The sequence below is a fragment of the Euprymna scolopes genome, chromosome 21, assembly GCF_053919585.1.
Source record: "Euprymna scolopes isolate OS-2025 chromosome 21, ASM5391958v1, whole genome shotgun sequence".
NCBI lineage: Eukaryota > Metazoa > Mollusca > Cephalopoda > Sepiida > Sepiolidae > Euprymna > Euprymna scolopes.
In genome coordinates, this window is record NC_136502.1 from 47,739,494 (window position 1) to 47,761,139 (window position 21,646).

The 21,646-nt window shown below is 33.7% G+C and overlaps 1 protein-coding gene and 1 pseudogene across 3 annotated transcripts in view; one reads left to right on the forward strand and one right to left on the reverse strand.

Annotated features, from left to right (window-relative positions):
* Window positions 1-1,334: 1,334 nt before the first annotated feature.
* LOC145243279 (U2 spliceosomal RNA) lies at window positions 1,335-1,481 on the forward strand (annotated as a pseudogene).
* A 3,626-nt stretch (window positions 1,482-5,107) lies between these two features.
* LOC145242237 (uncharacterized) overlaps window positions 5,108-21,646 on the reverse strand; it is a 37,398-nt gene continuing 20,859 nt past the window's right edge. The window contains exons 1-2 of one of the 3 annotated variants that reach the window (XR_013862674.1): window positions 19,450-19,643; window positions 5,108-8,173 (exon numbers count right to left, since the gene is read on the reverse strand). Coding sequence is in view for 2 of the 3 variants with exons in the window: in XM_080105240.1 (XP_079961366.1) it covers window positions 10,077-11,111 (1,035 nt within the window). In the remaining variant the exon portion in view is untranslated. Of the gene's footprint in view, window positions 8,174-8,836; window positions 11,184-19,449; window positions 19,652-21,646 lie in introns of those variants that run through there. The other 2 variants (XM_080105240.1, XM_080105239.1) reach the window with 2 other exon arrangements.

Sequence of the window (21,646 nt, forward strand, 5' to 3'; positions counted from 1 at the left end):
CCAGCCTAGTTATGTATATATTTATAACAGTCTACTTTTGTGGGTGTGTGTGTATTCACATATAACAATAAAATAAAACAAATAAAACAAAAAAACAGACACAATTCTGTGGAGTGTATATCAGAGAAAAGAGAAACATACGTTCCATCTGGTTGATCTTGTGTTGACGGATTCTTGGAAAAACACTGCAAAATGAAGATTCTTACAACAAAAGTCTTGTATTTACAGCTTTTATTTTTCAGTGCTTCCTCATTGAAAAAAAAAGCTGGTTTTCAGCTCTTAATTGTCGACTCCCCCTACTTGGAACCATCACTATTATTTGTTGATCATCTTTTGACCTCCGATCACCAACTCTTTGTTACAGACTGACTTAATTAACTTCTTACATGTAAATCTAAAATTCATTGCGTCGTCACTAGGGCTATGACAACAGCATATTCTTTTCATTGTTTTGACTCTCGAGTATATATCCGACACAAACACAATTAATCAACCAAGAACCACATCACACTACATAAAAATATATACACACTTGAGAATCAAAACAAGGAAAAGAATATGCTATTGTCATAGCCCTAGTCATCACTACACATAGCCTAAAGATCCTTGCTGAGTTTTTGTCATGTATTTTTGTTTATAGTCTAACATTCATAGTGAAAATATTAAATCCAGAATGACATTTCATCCATCAAGTTACATTCTTGGAAACTATTTAATGTAAATATTTTTATTCTTCTGAAACATAACTTTTTGCATCAATAACATTTTTATATCTAAACAGCAATAATCATCATAATTAACTACCAGCAATGCTTTCAGTTCAAGACCTGTATCAAAGCGGTGATTGAGGCTGAAGGCTACATTGAATAGATGTCAGCTTCACTACATAATCAAGTTATCTGAATTAAGTTTTAAAGTCAGGGTGTAGTATTGTTTTCTTTAGGGTTACACTTTTATTGTTTTACCCTGTATTGCCGATCAACCATACTAGCAGCAAAATTCCAGCCGTTTATTGTGGAATTCATTCTAGAATATTTCTTAGACAATGCATGTATCCACATATCTATGTGTCCGTGTGAGTGTATTCTTTATAGATTCGAGTAGTCAATGGTAAAAAAAAGTTGAAAGTGAGATGCATTTCCCAACCTGGAGGGCCACGGTTCTCGTGTGTGTGTGTGTGGGTGTCAGAGGGGTAACACAAACAACTTGGATAATGTATTATTGATAGTAAAAACTTGTTGGCATCCATCTGTCTCAGGAGACAATGGAGTTCTATGCCTCAAATTAGTCTGCATCTGCTGTATGCATGCCCAAGCTTTTCTTGGCCTTTACCAGTTTTTTCTTGGCCTTTTGGTCAAGATCAAAGTGTAGTATCTGTTCCGGCAGATACTACACTTAAGATAATTTGTACCAGTCAATGGAGGGGAAACCCTCTATACTGGGACAATTATTATTTTTGGTAACCAGAGTGCCCCCTTTTTGCCTACTTTAAGGGGAGCTGGTTTTTACCTCACATTAAAAACGGCCTTGTGCCTAATTTGCTCAGTGGGGGAGCAAATAAATACCATCTGCTGTATGCATGCCCATCCTGGATCGACGGGATCTGTTGCAGGTGCCACAGATGTAGATGGTGACTGGTTGTGAGAGCTCTGTTGCAGCTCTTTATCATCTTTGTCCTTTCCTCCCCCTCCACTGCTGGTCTCTTCTCTCCTCACTTTCCTTATCGAGTGGCTGTAATCCTCAGCCAGAAACACTCAGCTTTTTGAAATGATGCCCTCTTTTCTTTCTTTCTTTTTTTTTTTTTTTGTAATGGAAATCGCTTCAGACAAGGCATGAATCCACTTGATATAAGAAAAAGAAAATTAAAAGAAATACTTCAAGGTAAAAAAATGCCAACAACAGTAGGCCGGTTTTTAATGTGGGGAAAATCCAACTTCATCAAAAAGCAAGACTCTTGATTGCGGTATATCTATATCTCTACTATTAAATAAAAGTCATTGTGTGTGTGTGTGTGTGTGTGTGTGTGTGTGTGTGTGTGTGTGTGAGTGAGTTCCTCATAGGTTCTGAAACGACTGGGCGTATCTTTTGCAAATTTCACACAAAGATAATTTATATGTCTGGCAGTGTTCTTAGATATGTTTTGTACAGAAATTCACTTGATAAATATCGAAAAATCAAAAAAAAATCTGATCTTAAAATGTCTTTCTCTCTTATAGATAAAAAAGAAACATTTTTACAGGGGAATATTTTACGTTACACCGGACAAAGGAAATGACAAAATCTCAGCAAATTATTTCTTCTTAAAAAAAAAGCAGATTTATTGTCATCTAGAGCATTCAACTACAAATCAAATGATTCCCTATTCAAGCTTACGTGTACCTCATTGTTTTATTCTAATTTTTTTCTTACTTATTAGTTCAATTTACGATAAAAGTAGAGGCACCATTTAAAATAACTTTAAATCATTTCTTTGTTTGCATATTTTAAAACTAAACAATTATCAGAAGTGACTTTTCCAGAGCATTCATGGTCAAGCCCAAATATCAACTAATGTGATATTGTAAGCAATGGAATTTGATGAACATTATCATTCTTTATAATATATAATAATCTATAGTGGATTGATTCTATAATACATATGCAATCTGCATACATTAAAATATCATGCTTAAGCATATTGTACGACTGGGCAATGCTGGACGGCCAGTTAGTATATATATATATATATATATATATATATGTTTTTATTATTTCAACCATGGTAGTATTTGCTTAAATCATTACAAAATTGTTTCTATAGATGGGATAAACAAATTATCCAGCTATGCCATCAGACAATTTAATGTTTTTTTTTCTATTGGCTTAAATTGTCTGATGACATGGGCTGAATAATTTGTTTATCCCATCTATAGAAAAAAATTTGTAATGATTTAAGCAAATACTCCCATGGTTGAAATAATAAAAACATATTTAGCTCTACCAACGTATCGAGCACTTTTTTCCTGTTTTTTTACCAAATATACCTCTTAATATATATATATATATATATATATATATATATATATATATATAAGAGCAAACAGTTAATAAAACATGTTTTATTAACTGTTTACTCTTAATATAAGCTCTATCTCCTATTTGGTTTTATCGAGCTTTTACATCTGGTTGAGATTACTTTATAAATATTAATTCTTTAATATTTATAATATACTTTAGTTTTACCATCTTGGATCATTTTGGTAAATTTAATTGTAATTTTTATTTTTATTTTACATATATATATATATATATATATATATATATATTTATTACTTTAGTTTAGAAGGATCTCATTCTAACAGAGGACAGAAAAAATGAAGCATAAAATCATAACAGATACTACACCTTACACTTAAAAAGAAAATAACTTCAACGAGTTTCAACTAAGAAAGTCAAAATTAAGAGAAAATCACCAGTGTGTATATGAGGGAGAAGGAGACAGGAAGTTATTCTTTGAAGAAGCAAAGGCAGCATTTTCAGTTTTCATAGAGAACTGTCATGAGAGGGAAAAGAAAGGCAAGACAAAATGAAAAGAAGAGAGAAAAAACAGGAAATGAAAAAGAAAGAGAAAACGAGAAAGAAGAAAAAGAGAAAAAAATCCGAAAGTATTCTTTTCACCATTCACCAATAAGAGTCATAGTCAAGGTGCATCCGATGAAGGTCGGAGGTAATATTGGTTGAAACGTAATGTTAAATAACCTAGCTAACCTGATAAACAGCAAAATGCAACCCCTACATTGTAGAGGTCCCGAGATTCCAAAAGACCTACTTTAATAGTTTCTTCCCTAGAACTGTTAGACTTTGGAATTTCCTTCTGGTATCCTACTCTCCTGGCTGTCCTGACATGCAGAAATTTAAATGTAATGCGAACAAACATCTTGCTGCTCGACTCTCTACATAGTGTCTGTGTAGATATGATCCCAAATAGTAGTCTATTACGTGCAAATGGCAATATGCTTTCTTTGCGGTGAATAAGCGTTAAAGAAAACAAAAATATACATCCACAATTACAACATTTAATCTGACAAAGTTCCCATGTATAAACATGCTATAAAATGCAGAATCGTCGGAAATTAGGTGTGCAGATCTTGTTTTTTTTTTTATTTCACAAATTAAGCAGCGTTGATTTTTTTTTCGACATTAAAAGTTTTTTGGTTTTTTGTAAAAGAAGAATTTCATCGGTTTCAACTAAATTTGGAGCAATTTTTGTAAATATCACCTGAAACGTCACATTTGAATTGTTTTGAAATAATTTTTGATACTTGTAGGGAAAGGGTACAGAGAGGATTTCAGTACTTATAGATTTAGTCCAAAGTATCAATGAAGAATCTTAAGTCAGTCTGAGAATATTGACGTAAATGGGAATTTGTACCTATTTACAACGCCTCCCCACGAGACAGAGTTAGACACCAGGGTCGTTTTTTAACGTGGAGAAAAGGTACAAAAATAAAAAATTGTCTCAGTCGTGAAGGACTGTTCCTTCACCGAAAGAGAACAAGAAATGGAAGTGCAGCATCTGAAGAACAGACACTACACTTTGATCTTGACCAAAAGGCCAAGTTTTATATATGGGAATTTGTAGGCATTATAACATAAATCTAGTATGACTTATTGTTGAGTTATCTCCCTTGTCTTTTAGATTTTATTTTTTAAATGGCGAGTGAGACAGCCAGATTACCATAAAATTTGATTTTCACATTTAACAATAAAATACTTGATCAATTTACATGATTTTTGGAATATGATATTTTTGTTTCGTCACAAATGCATGCATCATACAGATATTTCCTTATTTTTGTTTTTTAATATAGGGGAATTATGGACAAATACGGAATTTTTTTTAATGAAAACTATTTTGTTTTCTTCCATTTTTACCTAGGAGAGAGCAATGTTTTTTAAATGTTAAATAAATGATTGAGCAAATTTACTCTTTCTCCCTTTTTAATCAGTGTTACAAAAGGGTTTTTTTGTTTCATATGACGGAAGCAGTTTATGATTTGGAAGCTGCAAAAACGATTTTTTTTTTTTTTTTTTAAGTAACACGACACTAAGAATGCGAAGGGTTGGATTAGGATTAAAAAGGTTTTATTTCCTGTCATATTTACAATTAAAATTGTAATCCCAAAGAGTTATCCACCTTACATAAGCATGTGCAGAAAATAAATAAGGCTTGCTAGTCAGATTAATGATGACCAGCTGTAGTCAACACGTGAATGTGTTGTCTTTTTTTCACAACTTAACTCCCGCAAGCCAGGACACCCACAATATCACCTCTGGTGACGAGATAAAGGCAAAATCTTTTGTGAAAAGCTCACACCACAAATTTTCCAAAATATAAATAATGGTCAGCGGTGGTTTACCAGTTTTCCTAACTTTCAGTGTCATTGCAAACCAGACCATGACTGCCGTTCGTTAGAAAAAATGGATAGACAAGCTGGAAAATCTATTTGTTGCTCTGGACATCGACAAAAAAGGAAAGCAACCCTTCTTCATTATGCAGGAGATGAAGTTTTTGATATACTTCATAATTTTACAGACCAGTGAAAAGGAATCGGCGCAACCACCATCTCTAACGATGGTTCAGTAGTATCGAATGAGTATGAAGCTACAAAAAGTTGTCGATTGACCATTTTACGCCTCAAAAAATACTTTGTACAAAAGTTTCACTGGGCGATGCAGAACCTGGACAAAAGTCTTAATTCTTACCATGCACGGCTATGGACACTGGCCTCCACGTGTGATTTTGAAAATATCGACTGGTAGATCCTAGCACAGTACGGCATAATCATGTTAACACACCGGTTCCCGCTGGATCACTGAAGTTAAGCAAACTTGAACCTGGTCAGTACTAAATGAGTGACCATTTGGGACTCCCAGGTGTTGTATGTGCTCTCTGCTTATCTCAGCATTGTTTCCAGTCGTCCTGAACTTCTCCTTGCCACTGGACTCAAGCAGTGCCTATTCAGGAGAGGTGTGGTTGGGAATTGTGCAACCCTGTCACACAATTACATATGCGGCTGCCCTTACAGGAGGTATCCTTTATCTTTCGAAACTGAAGCATCAAGATCCTAGCTGAAATTCTACAAGGATGTTCATCGTTTAAAGTTAGAAGAAAGGCTTTAAAAGACAAATCTACATTGAAACAAGTTCATGACAAATCTAGAGCAATTGAACTAGCTCAGACATGTTATGGAATGATTAAACATGCTTTATAGCAGTGAGGGAAACACGTTTCATACATACAAGAACAATGGCAAAAATAGCACCAACACTAGAAAAGACAATTGTTTTAGATCCCGGCAGTAAAATAGCCGCTATGACACCTCGAATAACCAACCACGTGGTGGACAAAAAAAAGATGGCTGACAACAAACCTGTCACTACTGCGGGTACTCTCCAATGCACCAGACTTGTCCAGCCCAAGGAAAAGAGTGTAAAAACTGCCACAAAAAAGCAACCAATTTGCAAGAGTATGCAACGCTAAGACAGTAAGAGAAATTTGTTCACCAATCCTCCTGTGAAGGAGAGGGATGTAATGTTTACATTTAAAGGGACATAATCCCAAAGAGTTATCTACCTTACATAAGCATGGGTAGTAAATAAATAAGGCTTGCTAGTCAGATTAATGGCAAACGAGTTGTAGTCTACACTTGTCTGTATCTTGTCTTTTTTACAACTTGACTCCTGCAAGCTGGGACACCAACAATATCATATTCCCCTAAAAAAAATAGGAGGATTTCAAAACTGTAAACTGCTTTGGTCATTTCTGGGAATGACTCGTGATTCTCTATCGATACGATACGTAAGACTTACTCAGTAAGTATTGAAATCTTCTGAATTTTTTATTTTTCAATTCATTTTTCAATTAATTCTCAGTTGAAATCAGTTTTTATTTTCTTCTTTGAAATTAAATTAATTCATTTCATTTATAACTTAAAAATATTCCTATGTGGGAACGCACCATTATCTCAAATACATCTTATAATATACGCATAGGATTTTTATCATTTTTTTTATAGTATAGAAAAACTAATTTTTTTTAAATATCATCCTGATATGCCAATCAGATTTTATAATGTCGATTAAAAGGTTTGTTAAAAAAAAAAAGAAAAGATGCCTTGTATAACAAAGCACGCTCCCGAGGCCCATGCACAGCCATCGCTTATCGTTGGAAAAAAGTGCACTGAGAATGGTGGTGACAATGTAGAAAAATAAATTCTGGAACAAAAAAGGTTGCTTGTTTTAATGGCACCACTCCTGTCTTCGTAGCGCTTCAATTATTTGAGTTAAAAAAAAAAATAGGAGGGTTTACTTTTAGAACAACCCTTGTGAAAACAAAAACAAAATGATATCCATAAATTTTCGTCGTTAAATTACAAACTTTTTTACGGCGTGAGTTCTGATATGAATTTTCAAAATGTCTTTCCTTGAGAAAGCCTTGCCACAAACTTCGCAAAGAAATGGAGTCTCGCCAGTATGAGTTCGCATATGGTTTCGTAAAACGTCTTTTCTGGAAAAAGCTCGATCACAAACATTGCACGGAAATGGAGTCTCTCCAGTATGGCTCCGCATGTGGGCTTCCATGGTGCCTCTCTGCGAAAATCCTTTGCTGCAAAATTCACAAGAATATGCAAACTTCCGCGTGTGTGATTGCATGTGAGAATCTAACGTCGTTTTCTGGGCGAAAGATTTGCCACAAATCTTACAGGGGAACGGGTTATCTTCGCTGTGAGTCCACATGTGGTTTTTCAGCACGTCTCTTCTGGAGAAGGGCTTACCACAGATTTGGCAATTGAAAGGAGTTTCGCCCGTATGAGTTCGCAAGTGAGTTTTTAGGTTGTTTTTTTGTGAAAACGACTTTCCGCATACTTGACACGGAAACGGGGTCTCGCCCGTGTGACTCCGTAGATGGATTTCCAGTGCATTGTTTTTAGAGAAGGATTTTGCACAGATGGCGCAGGAAAAAAATTTTCGATTTGAATGCTGCATTAGATGTGTCGTAAACTGATTCTCTTCCACAAACGATTGTTTACAGTCTCTGCACTCATATTGTTTATCGATGCTCATTTTTTTTTTTGCATCGAAATTGATTCTATTCTCCCAGAAAGTTGGTGAGCTCTTTGTCGACAATCACCTGAAAGTAGAAAATACTTTTTAACAATCCAATAAACAGAGAATTATGCTTTCTGTGTGGCTAATAAGCATTAAAGAAAATAAAAGATATACATCCACACTGACAAAATTTCACCTACAAACATGCTATAAAAAAAAGATATACATCCACACTGACAAAATTTCCATGTACAAACATGCTATAAAATGTATAACAGTCAGAAATTAGGTGTGCACAATGTTTTTTATTTCACAAAGTGATTTCTCAAAATTAAAAGATTTCTTTTTTTTTTTGTAAAAGAAAAATTTCATCGGTTTCAAATAAATTTGGAGCAATTTTTTTAAATTTACACATGAAACGTCACGTTTGAATTATTTTGAGATAATTTTGGATACTTTTAAGGAAAAGATGAGAGGATTTCAGTACTTATAGACTTAGTCAAGAGTAACAATGAAAAATCTTAGGTTAGTCTGGGAATATTGATGGAAAAGTTAGATGAACAAAAAACAAAAGATTTTTTTTTTTCTTTTGCAAAGAATTTGTGGTTCTTGTCAAGAATTTCTCCTATAGTAAAAAAAAAAAAAAAAAAGAAGAGAATTCTGTATGATGTACGTACATGTGACGAAACGAAAATATCATATTCCAGAAAAATTCATAAATTAGTCAAGTAATTTTAATTTTATAAATAAATTCATTTTTAAGTGATTAATGCGAATTTGTAGGCATTATAACATAAATCTAGTATAAATTATTGTTGAGTTATCTCCCTTACTTTTGAAATGCTTTTTTTCAAAATGGCGGGTGAGAAAGCCAGTCCGCAGATAATCATAAAATTTGATTTTCTTATTTAAAAATAAAAACACTTGACCAATTTATATTATTGTTTCATCACAAGTGCACGCATCATATAGATGTTTCCTTATTTTTATTTTTTAATATAAGAGGAATTCTGAACAAGAACCGCATTTGTTTAAAGAAAACTATTTATTGATTTCTTTTTTTTTTTTTTTTGCTTAGGAAAGAGAACTATGTTTTTAGATGTTGAATTAGTGTTAGGGTAAATTTAGCCCCTCCCACCTTTTAATCAGGGTTTTAATTGTTTTATATGGCCGAACCAGTTTATGATTTAGAAACTGCTAAAACAATTTTTTTTTTTTAAGTAAAAAGGTAGACGACACTAAGGGTTAAAAAGGTTTTATCTCCTGTCATATTTACAATTAAAGTGACATAATCCCAAAGAGTTATCTACCTTACATAAACAATATATCGTGCTTAAAAAAATAGGTGGATTTAAAAACTATAAACTGATTTGACGGTTTCTGGAATTGACTTAGGATTCTCTATCGATACGATACGTAATACTTACTCAGTAAATATTGAAATCTTTTGGATATATATTCCTTAAAAGAACTCATTTTTCAATTAATTCTCAGTTGAAATCAGTTTTTGTTTTTTTCTTTGAAATTAAATTGCTTAATTCATTTCATTCATAACTTAATAGCATTCCTCTGTGAGAACCTGCTATTATCTCCAAGACATCTTATAAGCATGGCATTTTTATAATTTCTGTTTTAGTATACAAAAACTAAACTTTTAAACATCATCCTCTAGTGAAAATCAGATTTTATAATGTCGGTTAAAAGGTTCGTTAAAAAAGAAAAAAAAGAAAAGATGCCTCGTATGACAAAGCGCACTCTCGATGCCCATGCACAGCCATTGTTGAAAAAACTACATTGAGAATGGTGGTGACTATGTAGAAATATAAATTCTGGAACACAAAAGGTTGCTTGTTTTAATGGTACCACTCCTGTTTCTGTAGCTCTTAAACTTTTTGAGTTTAAAAAAACTAAGAGGGTTTACTTTTAGAACAACCCTAGTAAAAAATAAAAAATAAAAAAATGATATCTGTAAATTATTGTCATCATTAAATTACAAACTTTTTAACGGCATGAGTTCTGATATGAATTTTCAAAATGTCTTTCCTCGAGAAAGCCTTGCCACAAACTTCGCAAAGAAACGGAGTCTCGCCAGTATGAGTTCGCATATGATTCCGTAAAACGTCTTTTCTGGAAAAAGCTCGATCACAAATACTGCATGGAAACGGAGTCTCTCCAGTATGGCTCCGTATGTGGGCTTCCATGGTGCCCCTCTGCAAAAATCCTTTGTCGCAAATTTCACAAGAATATGCAAACTTCCGCGTGTGTGATTGCATGTGAGAATCTAACGCCGTTTTCTGAGTGAAAACTTTGCCGCAAATCTTACAAGGGGACGGGTTATTCTCGCTATGAGTCCTTATGTGGTTTTTCAGCACGTCTCTTCTGGAAAAGGACTTACCACAGATTTGGCAATTGAAAGGAGTCTCACCAGTATGAGTTCGCATATGATTTCGTAAAACGTCTTTTCTGGAAAAAGCTCGATCACAAACATTGCACGGAAACGGAGTCTCTCCAGTATGGCTCCGAATGTGGGCTTCCAATGTGCCTCTCCGCATAAATCCTTTGCTGCAAAATTCGCAAGAATATGCAAACTTCTGCATGTGAGATTGTACGTGAGAATCTAACGTCGTTTTCTGGGTGAAAGATTTGCCACAAATCTTACAGGGGAACAAGTTATTCTCGCTATGAGTCCACATGTGGCGTTTAAGCATGTCTCTTCTGGAGAAGGACTTACCGCAGATTTGGCAATTGAAAGGAGTCTCACCCGTATGAGTTCGCAGGTGAGTTTTTAGGTTGTTTTTTTGTGAAAACGACTTCTCACATACATTACACGGAAACGGGGTCTCGCCTGTGTGACTCCGCAGGTGGATTTCCAGCGCGTTGTTTTTAGAGAAGGATTTTGCACAGATAGCGCAGGAAAACAATTTTCGATCCAAGTGCTGCATTAGATGAGTCGTGAACTGATCCTCTTCTACGAACGATTGTTTACAATCTCTGCATTCATACTGTTTATCGATACTCATTTCTTTAATTTTTTTGCACCGAAATTGATTCTATTTTCCCAGAAAGTTGGTGAGCTCTTTGTCAACGATGACCTGAAAGTAGAAAATACTTTTTAACAATCCAATAAACAGAGAATTATTTTAAACAACAAAATTTTGATGCTATGAACAGCCCCCCCCTCCCCCTCCAGAGCCAAGACGACAGAGAATATGAAAAAAAAAAAAGATTCATCAAGTTGATCAGAAGTAAGGTGACTATCAGCTTGGAGTGTCTGAGTATGATAATAAATTTCTATTGATCAGTTAGGGAGGTGGGGAGGGCATATACCAAAGATGCAAGGGCCGGTCATAGCTTCGAAGTCAGCTTTGACATTTGCAAGTCTCTCGTTGATATTATGGAAGAATTTGTGAAATTGATTTCTATGAAAGACATGAGTGCTGGAGCAAATATTTTGCAAAGTGTAATAAAAATGGATTACTGAAATGAATCTGGATTTATCAAAGCTTTCTTGAGTAATCACAGATGAAACAATGGAGTAATGGTTGTAGAGAAAAAGGGCTTCATTGCATTGCTCCAAAACCTTAAAAGACGTTGTTTAAATAATAAACTTTATTGCATTATTCATGCAGAAGTTTTTTGTGCAAAATCATTGAATTTTAAGGACATCATGGTAGTGGTCGTCAAGAAGACTAAATCACCGCTAATCTCAAGGATTTCTGAAACAAATCGAAGCAGAGTATGGCGACCTTACATATTTTTCAAATGTTTGACAGCTTACCGGCAGAAAAAATGAGAGAAGAGATTTCCATGTTTTTAAAGAGCAAAGAACAAGATAATTCTTACTTTCAAGATCCACAGTGGGTTGTGAAGTTAGCTTTTTAGTGGACATCATGATCCATATGAACACTCTGAATCTTAAGCTTCAAGGAAAGAAAAAGGGTTTATTTGAGATGTTCGGTCAAATTACTGCTTTTCAAAGCTTTCACTGAGGGAATCACGGCTTCAAAAAGGAAACTACTCTCATTTCCCAAGTCTCCAAAATGACAAAAGAGATATAATACCAGATATCTTTGTGAGCTCTAGTAGGGATTTGAGAAGCGAGTTTTCCTCTCATTTTGCTGACTTCCAGAAATAAAGAATTCTATTTGAGTTATTTAGTACTCCTTGTTCGAGTTATTTAGTACTCCTTGTTCGAGTTATTTAGTACTCCTTGTTCGAGTTATTTAATACTCCTTATTCAAGTTATTTAGTACTCCTTGTTCGAGTTATTTAATATTCCTTGTTCGAGTTATTTAATATTCCTTGTTCGAGTTATTTAGTACTCTTTGTTCGAGTTATTTAGTACTCCTTGTTCGAGTTATTTAGTACTCTTTGTTCGAGTTATTTAGTACTCCTTGTTTGAGTTATTTAGTACTCCTTATTCAAGTTATTTACTACTCCTTGTTCGAGTTATTTAGTACTCCTTATTCAAGTTATTTACTACTCCTTGTTCAAGTTATTTAGTACTCCTTGTTCGAGTTATTTAGTACTCCTTATTCAAGTTATTTACTACTCCTTGTTCGAGTTATTTAGTACTCCTTATTCAAGTTATTTAGTACTCCTTGTTTGAGTTATTTAGTACTCCTTATTCAAGTTATTTACTACTCCTTGTTCGAGTTATTTAGTACTCCTTATTCAAGTTATTTACTACTCCTTATTCAAGTTATTTAGTACTCCTTGTTTGAGATATTTAGTACTCCTCGTTCGAGTTATTTAGTACTCTTTGTTCGAGTTATTTAGTACTCCTTGTTCGAGTTATTTAGTACTCTTTGTTCGAGTTATTTAGTACTCCTTGTTTGAGATATTTAGTACTCCTCGTTCGAGTTATTTAGTACTCCTTGTTTGAGATATTTAGTACTCCTCGTTCGAGTTATTTAGTACTCCTTGTTCGAGTTATTTAGTACTCCTTATTCAAGTTATTTAGTACTCCTTATTCAAGTTATTTAGTACTCCTTATTCAAGTTATTTAGTACTCCTTGTTTGAGATATTTAGTACTCCCTGTGAAACAGATGTGGATCAAGTGGCAGAAGAATATCAGTTGGTATTGACTTACAGTGCAACGAATATTTGAAATCCAAATTTCATTTTGAATCCACTGTCGAGTTCTACAAGAAATATATATTGCCAAACGGAAAATATAAAAACATTATGGCTAATGCGAAACTGATGATGTCATTATTTGGAAGAACATAAGCTTGTGGACAATTTTTTCCAAAATGAAATATACTAAAAGTCATTTGAGAACAAGACATAACACAAATTTTACTAAGTGATTGTTTTTTTCATGCAATAATTTGCAACGCTAATTGTATGAAAAGAAAGATGCAACTAATTTTTTCTTTTGAACAATGTTTTCAACTACTTTATTTAATGTAATAAAAACTAAAAAAAAAGTAAATATAACAGATAATTTTTGGTCCCCCGACAAAAGGAGCTTCATCTGTCCACATTTTTCTCAATAACTACGCCTTAGAATTTTTAAAAATTTTACACAAACATTAAACATGATATAAACAAAGTAACAGAATGGATTTTCCGGGAAAACTCGGTAGCCCCTAAGAGGTGCCTTTCGGGTTAAAATGGCTAAAACTGACACTTTTGTGCTTATTAAAAAAAATTGATGCCTTGGATTTTTATCAAACCTTCTGAAAAGTTGTAACTAACTGATTTCTATATAATTTTGTTTGTCTATACTTCGCCATAACTCTTGGGCGTGCCCCAGGGGTTCTTTTAGGGCTAATAAAAACACTCCATTTTTGGGACTATTTTACCATATTTGTCCAAAATTTTCTGTGTATGTCTATTTAGCAGTTTTGCATGGTGCTGAACTCAAATTTAAATATGTTAAGGTCTTGGGGATTTTGGGGGCTAAATGAGGGAGGGGGGGCAAATGATGGACTTAGTCATTTCTTTTTTTGCATGGTGCAGAACTCAAATTTACATATGTTATGGCCTAAAACTGCACCGTTTGTTCATTTTCACCAGGATTTGACGTCTCCTGGGGACTTTGAGGCTAAATGGAGGGGGGGGGGGGCAAATGCTGAACTTAGTCATTTTTTTTATGCCTCATTCACCGTGCACTCACAGGGGACCATGCATGCTGCACTTGTTTTTACTTACTAGAAAAAGTACTGGCAATCATGAAGTTTAACTCTTTGAAAAAAAAAATAGTTGCATCTTAATAACTTTATCTATTATATTTCTTTTTTTTAATGTTTTGTTAAATGGCATTCCAGCATATATTTCTCAAAACATTTAATTCTTGACTTACTTCCCCTGTTTTCTAAACGCTGATTTGGTGTCCCCAAAGAAACATCTTCCAGCAGATATTTTAACTGAAAAAATTTATCACATTCTTAGGAATGTAACACGGTGTCCATATTTGTCCATATTTTTACTTGGTTTCCACCTTAACATTTTCCTTTAAAATGACGACTTTTATAGGTTTTCAGGTATGCTGAAAACGAATATCACATTTAAATTTTCTGCAAATAAATAGTTTTCTTTTTTTTTTTTTTTCATTTTTCTTCCTTTGAAGATTGTAATGCTGGATATGGGGCAGCCAAACCAGCTGCCAACATTGCCCCGCTTTTTATTGAAACCAACCGAGAGCTCTTTTTAGTATCCTCGCTGTTCCCTTAAGTGCAATTGTCCAGAATGTAATTCTTTATGTTATAAGTGGTGGCCATTGTTGTATATGCAAGCACGCATGGCAATAAAAATATGCGCGTTTGCGCATACAACAATGGCCACCACTTATAACATAAGGAATTACATTGCTTAATATCTGGAAAATTATATATTTGCAGAAAATTTAGATGCAATATTTTATGTCATAAGTGGTGGCCATTGTTGTATGCGCAAGCGCGTGCATATACATTTTTTTATAAAAAAAAAAAAAGAAGATTTTAAAAATTTCATAACGTTTGTTTTGAACAAATATGGCCGCCGGATTACATTACTACATGAAACACGTGGAAAAGTATCTTTACAGTATCCTGAAAACTAGTTGCCGGACACAATTTTAAATGCAATATTTGATTTCAGCATACTCGAAAACCCTTGGAAACAGTTTTTTTTAGGTTCTGTGTTTATCTATCATATTTACTTTTAAAAAATTTTGTTACATTAAATAAAGTAGTTGAAAAAGGAAAACATTTTTTTAAACAAAAAAAAAATAAAAAAGTCGCATTTTTCTTTTAGTGTCCCAAATTATCGTATGATGAAAAAAAAAACAAAAAAACGGCAAAAAAAAACCCTCATTTTTTAATAAAAGTACAGTTACATCCTTTAAAGCAATCAGTCTTTCTTCAGGATTGCTAAATAATGTATGTCACCAATTTAGTGGACGAGAAGCTTTTCACCTTCCTATTTCGTCTTTCTCACAGAAGAGACATTGTGAGTCTATTCTTACTATGTTATTTTTATCGTAGGTGCCCGACTGAGCCCCAATCAATGACACCCCCCCACATCCCTGTAAAACGTTCACAATACTCATCTAGTTACAACTGCCAACAATTTCCCTCACTTTATCTGTACACAAAACTAAACAAAAATTCCATGAGCAGAGTTTCTTTCCCAGAATTCTCCGCCCGTGCAACACAATACCATGGGGCTGCTTCCCAGCTGACTATGACATAGTCGTTTTCAAATTTAATGTAAATGTAGTTGATGTTTACACATCGACATACAAAATCAAAATGCATAAACATGTTTGTATGCATATCATCTGTGCATACACTATTCTTAATAAAAACAAATAATTATATTTTGGACCAATCAGAAAACTTTCTGAATGTATTTGAAATGCTCTTTCTGGCAGCTACCTATCCATTTTAAAAGCCAGATTTTTCTTCAATAAACCAGTGAAAGCCAGTTGACTCAAATTTGCAATCGGCGTCGCTGGGTGCCCCTTGTGGGCGCTTATCTCTGCAACATTTCTCTCCACTCACACAACTCATCGATGTGATCATCTGTCAATCTGCTAAATCTTATTCGTTGAAACATTCCCAAACTTTATCATTGAACTATTTTCTAATATGATAAACAAAGAACAATGACCCTTATAAACAACTTTCAACAAATTACAATTTTTTAAATTGAGTAGAGACGTTTTGAATATAATATTCCTGAGTCCTGCAACTCATGGCTCTTAATTAATCGATTCATACTTCTTCTAATGTCTCAGCTAATGAACCCCATTCTTTTTTTTTAAGAACTCTAAAAATATTCACGGACATTCTATGTTTTCATATTGCTGTAAACCTTCCATTTTAAACATATATAAATTATCTCTCTTGTGAATATATGCCTTTAGGTACCTCCAACGCGCGCCACAGTTTTAACCCCCCCCCCCATATGTAACACGATGTAACTGTAATTTAATATTATCATCCTAATCTTTTTACCATTTAAAAGAACAAGCTTTAAATAACCTAATATTTAAAAAAAAAAATTTTACAGCATACAAAAATAATGAAAATGCAATACAAAAATCGTGTTTAACTTATCGATGCTTTAAAACAACATTCCAATGTAGTGACAATAGTTGACACACCCATGTTTTAAAAATCTAGCAAAAATCAAATAATGGTCATATTTTCCTGAAATTTTCGATATTTATTCATTATTAAATAAACTTACATAAGAAAAGTAGGTTTCGTTAAATATATTAGAGGAAATATTTATTTTTAGGTGTTCTACCCCTCTATATTTCAGGTTACGAAAACTAAACAAAATAAATGCAGGTCGATAAAAATTTCAACATATTTTAAAGCTGAAAAGATCAAATAATTAAAAAATAGTTATTTTTATATATATATATATATATAAAATCCCATTATTTATTTCACTTAAAGTTGTAAATAAAATTGGACATAAAATCAATATTATTATGTTAATAAAAAAATACTTTTTTCTTGATAATTTTTTTCTCTCAGTATTATAATTATTTGAATTACAACAAAAAAAAAACAGAATTCTAAAAAATAATTATTTTTAGAAAGCTCTAAATGATATTAAATTCAAATATTCCGCGATATGAAGTTTAAACAAAGATTTTTTTATATAACAGGTTTCCTATAATAAAAAAATATTAATATATTTTAATATATGACTCTTGAGATAATAAAAATTGCAAATCCCAAATTGGCCTAAAAAAAATTGTTTTAATTTTATTATTTAAATTGATAGATGGTGATCTGTACTTTTGCGCCTTTTTTCAAAAAAAGTCCATTGGCCTGTAAGCTACATTATCTTTAGTGTCAACAGAAGATGTTAAAATGAATTTTATTTTATTATCTCTCGTCTGTGTAGTACGTTAATAAAAATCTATTTGTTTTACAAAAGGTAAGTCTTATATTGTTTTTTTATCCATGAATCTTATATTGTTTTTTATCCATAGCAAAAAAAAAAAATGTTACTTCCATTAACGTGAATGCCCATCCATAGAAACTGATACAAACACACGAAATGATGACGTTGCTATTAATGTGTACAATGCTAACGTTTTACACAACGTCATGGAGATACTTATATGCCTTCTTACCTCATTATGTTGTTTTGTTTATCGTATGACAATGTCTCATTTTTCGCCCATTTGATTATAAAACCTGCAAATTTTTTCCACTGAAAAATATTTCTCTGAATCTGGCTCATTCTAAAAATACTTCTCCCATTAGAAAACACTGTAAAGTCACACCCTAAAAACTAATGCCCGCTTCTTCCCTAAAACTGGTGATTGAAATCCCATATAAATAAGTTTCTGTTTAGCCGTCCTCTCCAAAAATTAAGCCATAGCCAGGTTCCACCATTACTGATCATGTTTTCTCGCCACCTAACACTTAATATCGTAGTAGGTAAAAAAAAATTAGGGTATTTTTTACGACCTACCTCAGCGTAGTATAATCACCCCCAAACACCCCATGTTAAGAACGTCTTTCAGAATAAATACTCCCCCCAACCTCCCTATGTTAAGAACGAGGTTTGGGGGGGGGGGATTATTCCGAAAGCTGTTCTTAATATGGGCAAGTTGGGGTGTTTATAATACGCTGGGGCAGTGGGGCACATCGTAAAAATTTACCAAAATTAGTAACATTTACCGTTTACAATAAATAAGAGCACATACACTTCTTGTGCCACTTGCAGAAAACCAGAAGAACACCTAACTCAAAATCTGCAGCAAATGGTGTCCGATCAGATTCAGTTCCCGATATCAAATTTTGGTACTTATGCACTTAGTGAACCGGAACCGTGCTGAAATAATGAAATTATTATTTAGAAAGCCATTCTTAACATGGGGAGAGGAAGGTGTTTTGTAACTATTCTATACTTACACCTGACAATTTAATAAGCACCTCAATTTCATCTGAAATATAACTTTCCGTGAGAATTACAGTTTCCCAAATTTATTAAATTATGTTAAGAATGGCTTTCTAAATAATAACGTAATTGTTTCAGCATGGGGGGGGTTGTATTACTGTACACATAGATTCGAAAAAGTTGTCAAAAAAACAAATATATAACAAATGTTATCAAAGGCAAGATAAGTTACTTTTCTACCTAACTGGATAATTTTCTAGTGTTTTTATTTAATGTAACATGTTTATTCAGCTCGAAAAAACATAGTGTTTACCGATGAATGGCGCCCGGCCCGACTCTCTCTTTGACACGGTAAGTTTGGGAAAAGGAATTATAAAAAAAAAAAAAAAAATCTAGACAAAATACTGTTAAAAATATGTCAGCCTATGTCACGGTAACATATATTGAGCGAGTTTCTAACAGTATTTTGTCTAGTTTTTTATTTTTAACTCCTTTTCCCAAACTTACCGTGTCAAAGAGAGAGTCGGACGCCATTATTAATTTTCCAATACATCGGTAAACACTGTTTTTCGAGCTGAATAAGCATGTTTGTTACATTAAATAAAAACACTAGAAAATTATTCAGTTAGGTAGAAAAGTAACTTATCTTGCCTTTGATAACATTTATTTGTTATATATTTGTTTTTTGACAACTTTTTCGAATCTATGTGTACAGTAATACAAACCCCTATTCAGTACTTTCACCTAACAATTTAATAAATAAAAATTAGTACACAACTTGGCAAATCACAAGAGTAAACTACCCCAAACAGGAAGCCTTTAATATCAGGAACTGAACCTGACCCAACACCGTTTGCTGTGGACTCTGCGTCGAGTACTCGTCTGGTTTACCCCCGTTCTTTGCAACAACTAAAACAAAACAAAAACAAATGCATGTTGGATAAAATAAAAAACAAACTTTCAAATATTTCAAAAACTAATGCGAAACTTCCACTTACCAAAACGTCTTTAGTCCCAGCGGAATAATTTTTATGCTTGTGGTTTTTTTGATGCCTAAAAAAAAATAAACAAACGGAAGAATTTTAATAGATATATGTTTGTTTTCTTTAAATGCTATCGAAAGGCGTCGGACAATGAAGCAAATTAGGATAGAAATAATAAAAAGTAGAGTGAACCGGTGACGAACGAAAAAAGTTACTCTTGAAATATCGACCGGAGAGATATAGTGAAAAATTATGAAAGTAAAAGTAAATGAAAAATATCAAGACCTTATCCATAATTACCCCTGTATTAAAAAAAAAAAAAAAAGTAAACATGTACGACCCGTAACGAGACGAAAACACCATATTCCAAAAATCACATAAATCGATCAAGTAGTTTTATTTTTATATAAGAAAATCAAATTATATATAATGGCGGCAAAAAGAAAGTCCGCACTTGTAATTTTGTCATAAACTGTAAATTTAAGCTAAATTTAATGTAACTGTTTAAACAAACTATACTTCATTTGATTGGCCTTTTATTCTTTTATAATTTTACCTGTTCATATTTGATTTTTAATTGAAATATTCTTGTGTTTAAGTCAATTTAAAAAAAAAATAACTTCAAATTGAGGAGACAAAAAGAAAGTCCGCACAATGGAAAATTGTTATTTAAATGTAATTTTAGGACATTAATGCAACACGAATACAACAGGAACACAATGAACTAGTTAATATTTAGTAGCATAACTCTTCTGCAATTTGACAGCCTGTGCAATCTTTTAAGAATTCTTTGAATTAAACTGTAGCAGTACTCTGGGAAAAGGTGTGCGAACCTTTTCAAGGTTCGCACACCTTTTAGTAGGTAAGTAGTTTAGTAGTAAGTTGTTCACACACTCTCACACAAAAACACACAAAAACATTTCAAGCTTTATTACTTGTCGCATACATACGCGCACACAAACATACGCGCCCACGTCCACACATGTACATATATTCACGTTCGCGTACATACACTCACATTCACGTGTACATACACACACGCTAACGTACACACATGTACTCACACACGTGCACACAAACGCACACATGGACGACGTCACTTCCGCTTTCAATGGAAATCAACACATGCGCAAAAGACACTCCGGAAACGAGTATAAAAGGAACAGCAATAAGCGGCTCCTTCTTTTTGGCCCAGCTTTCGTGCTGGTCGGTCGGTCGGTCGGTCGGTCTACGGACCGACCGGGTGCGTCACGCCCACTTACTACTATGTATGAGGCACGAGCTAACAGACCATATGTACACATTCTCACTCTTTCTCTCTCTATCTACTACTGGTCCCTGAGAACACCTTCGCGTAGCTGACTGCTAACTGACGTCAACCCTCTACCCTCTTCTGTGTCTACACGATGGACAGCCATTTCTCGTTCTATTACATTACTCACTTCAATTCCCACGCGCGAACAAACGATAGTGACTCGAACTTGAGATGAACACACATTTCCTTTTCTTTCTACAACACCAGTTCCGCAACGAACATTGGTTACACACGCGCAGACATGAACACATGTTATAACTAAAACGTTCATTCTTTCAACAATAAATAAACGACGTTTATCTTATCCATCAATTGAGAGTTTGTTTCCTTTAATTCCATTCGTTTCATTATTTTCTTGTGGCGAGCTAGGGTATTATACTCTGGTTCGTTACAAAGGGCATCCCACTTTTCTTTAATTTCTGTCCAAAGTTTTTCCAAATTTGAAATTTTATCATTGCGTAGCTGTTGCTTGATGTAATGCCATAGATTTTCGATAGGATTGAGATCTGGAGATTGTCCAGGCCAATCCAAACACGGAATATCATGCTCTTCAATGAACCTCTTGGCATTGCCAGCTGTGTGAATGGGAGCATTATCCTGCATGAAGATGGGATTATCATCCAAATTCTGACCAAAGTAGGGTAGAAAATGCTCAGTCAACATATTAATGTACTTGGTCGAATTTATTCAACCTTGCAAGCAAACTATAGGCCCTGAACCATTGGTACTAATAATGCCCCACACCAAAACTGAACCTTCACCACCTTGCAGCATTGAAACTGAGCACCTAGGATTAAATTCTTCGTCTTTCCTCCGACAGACTTACTGCCTACTATCACTGTCTAGCCTATTAAACTTGCTTTCATCACTAAAAAGCACTTTTGACCAATATGAAGA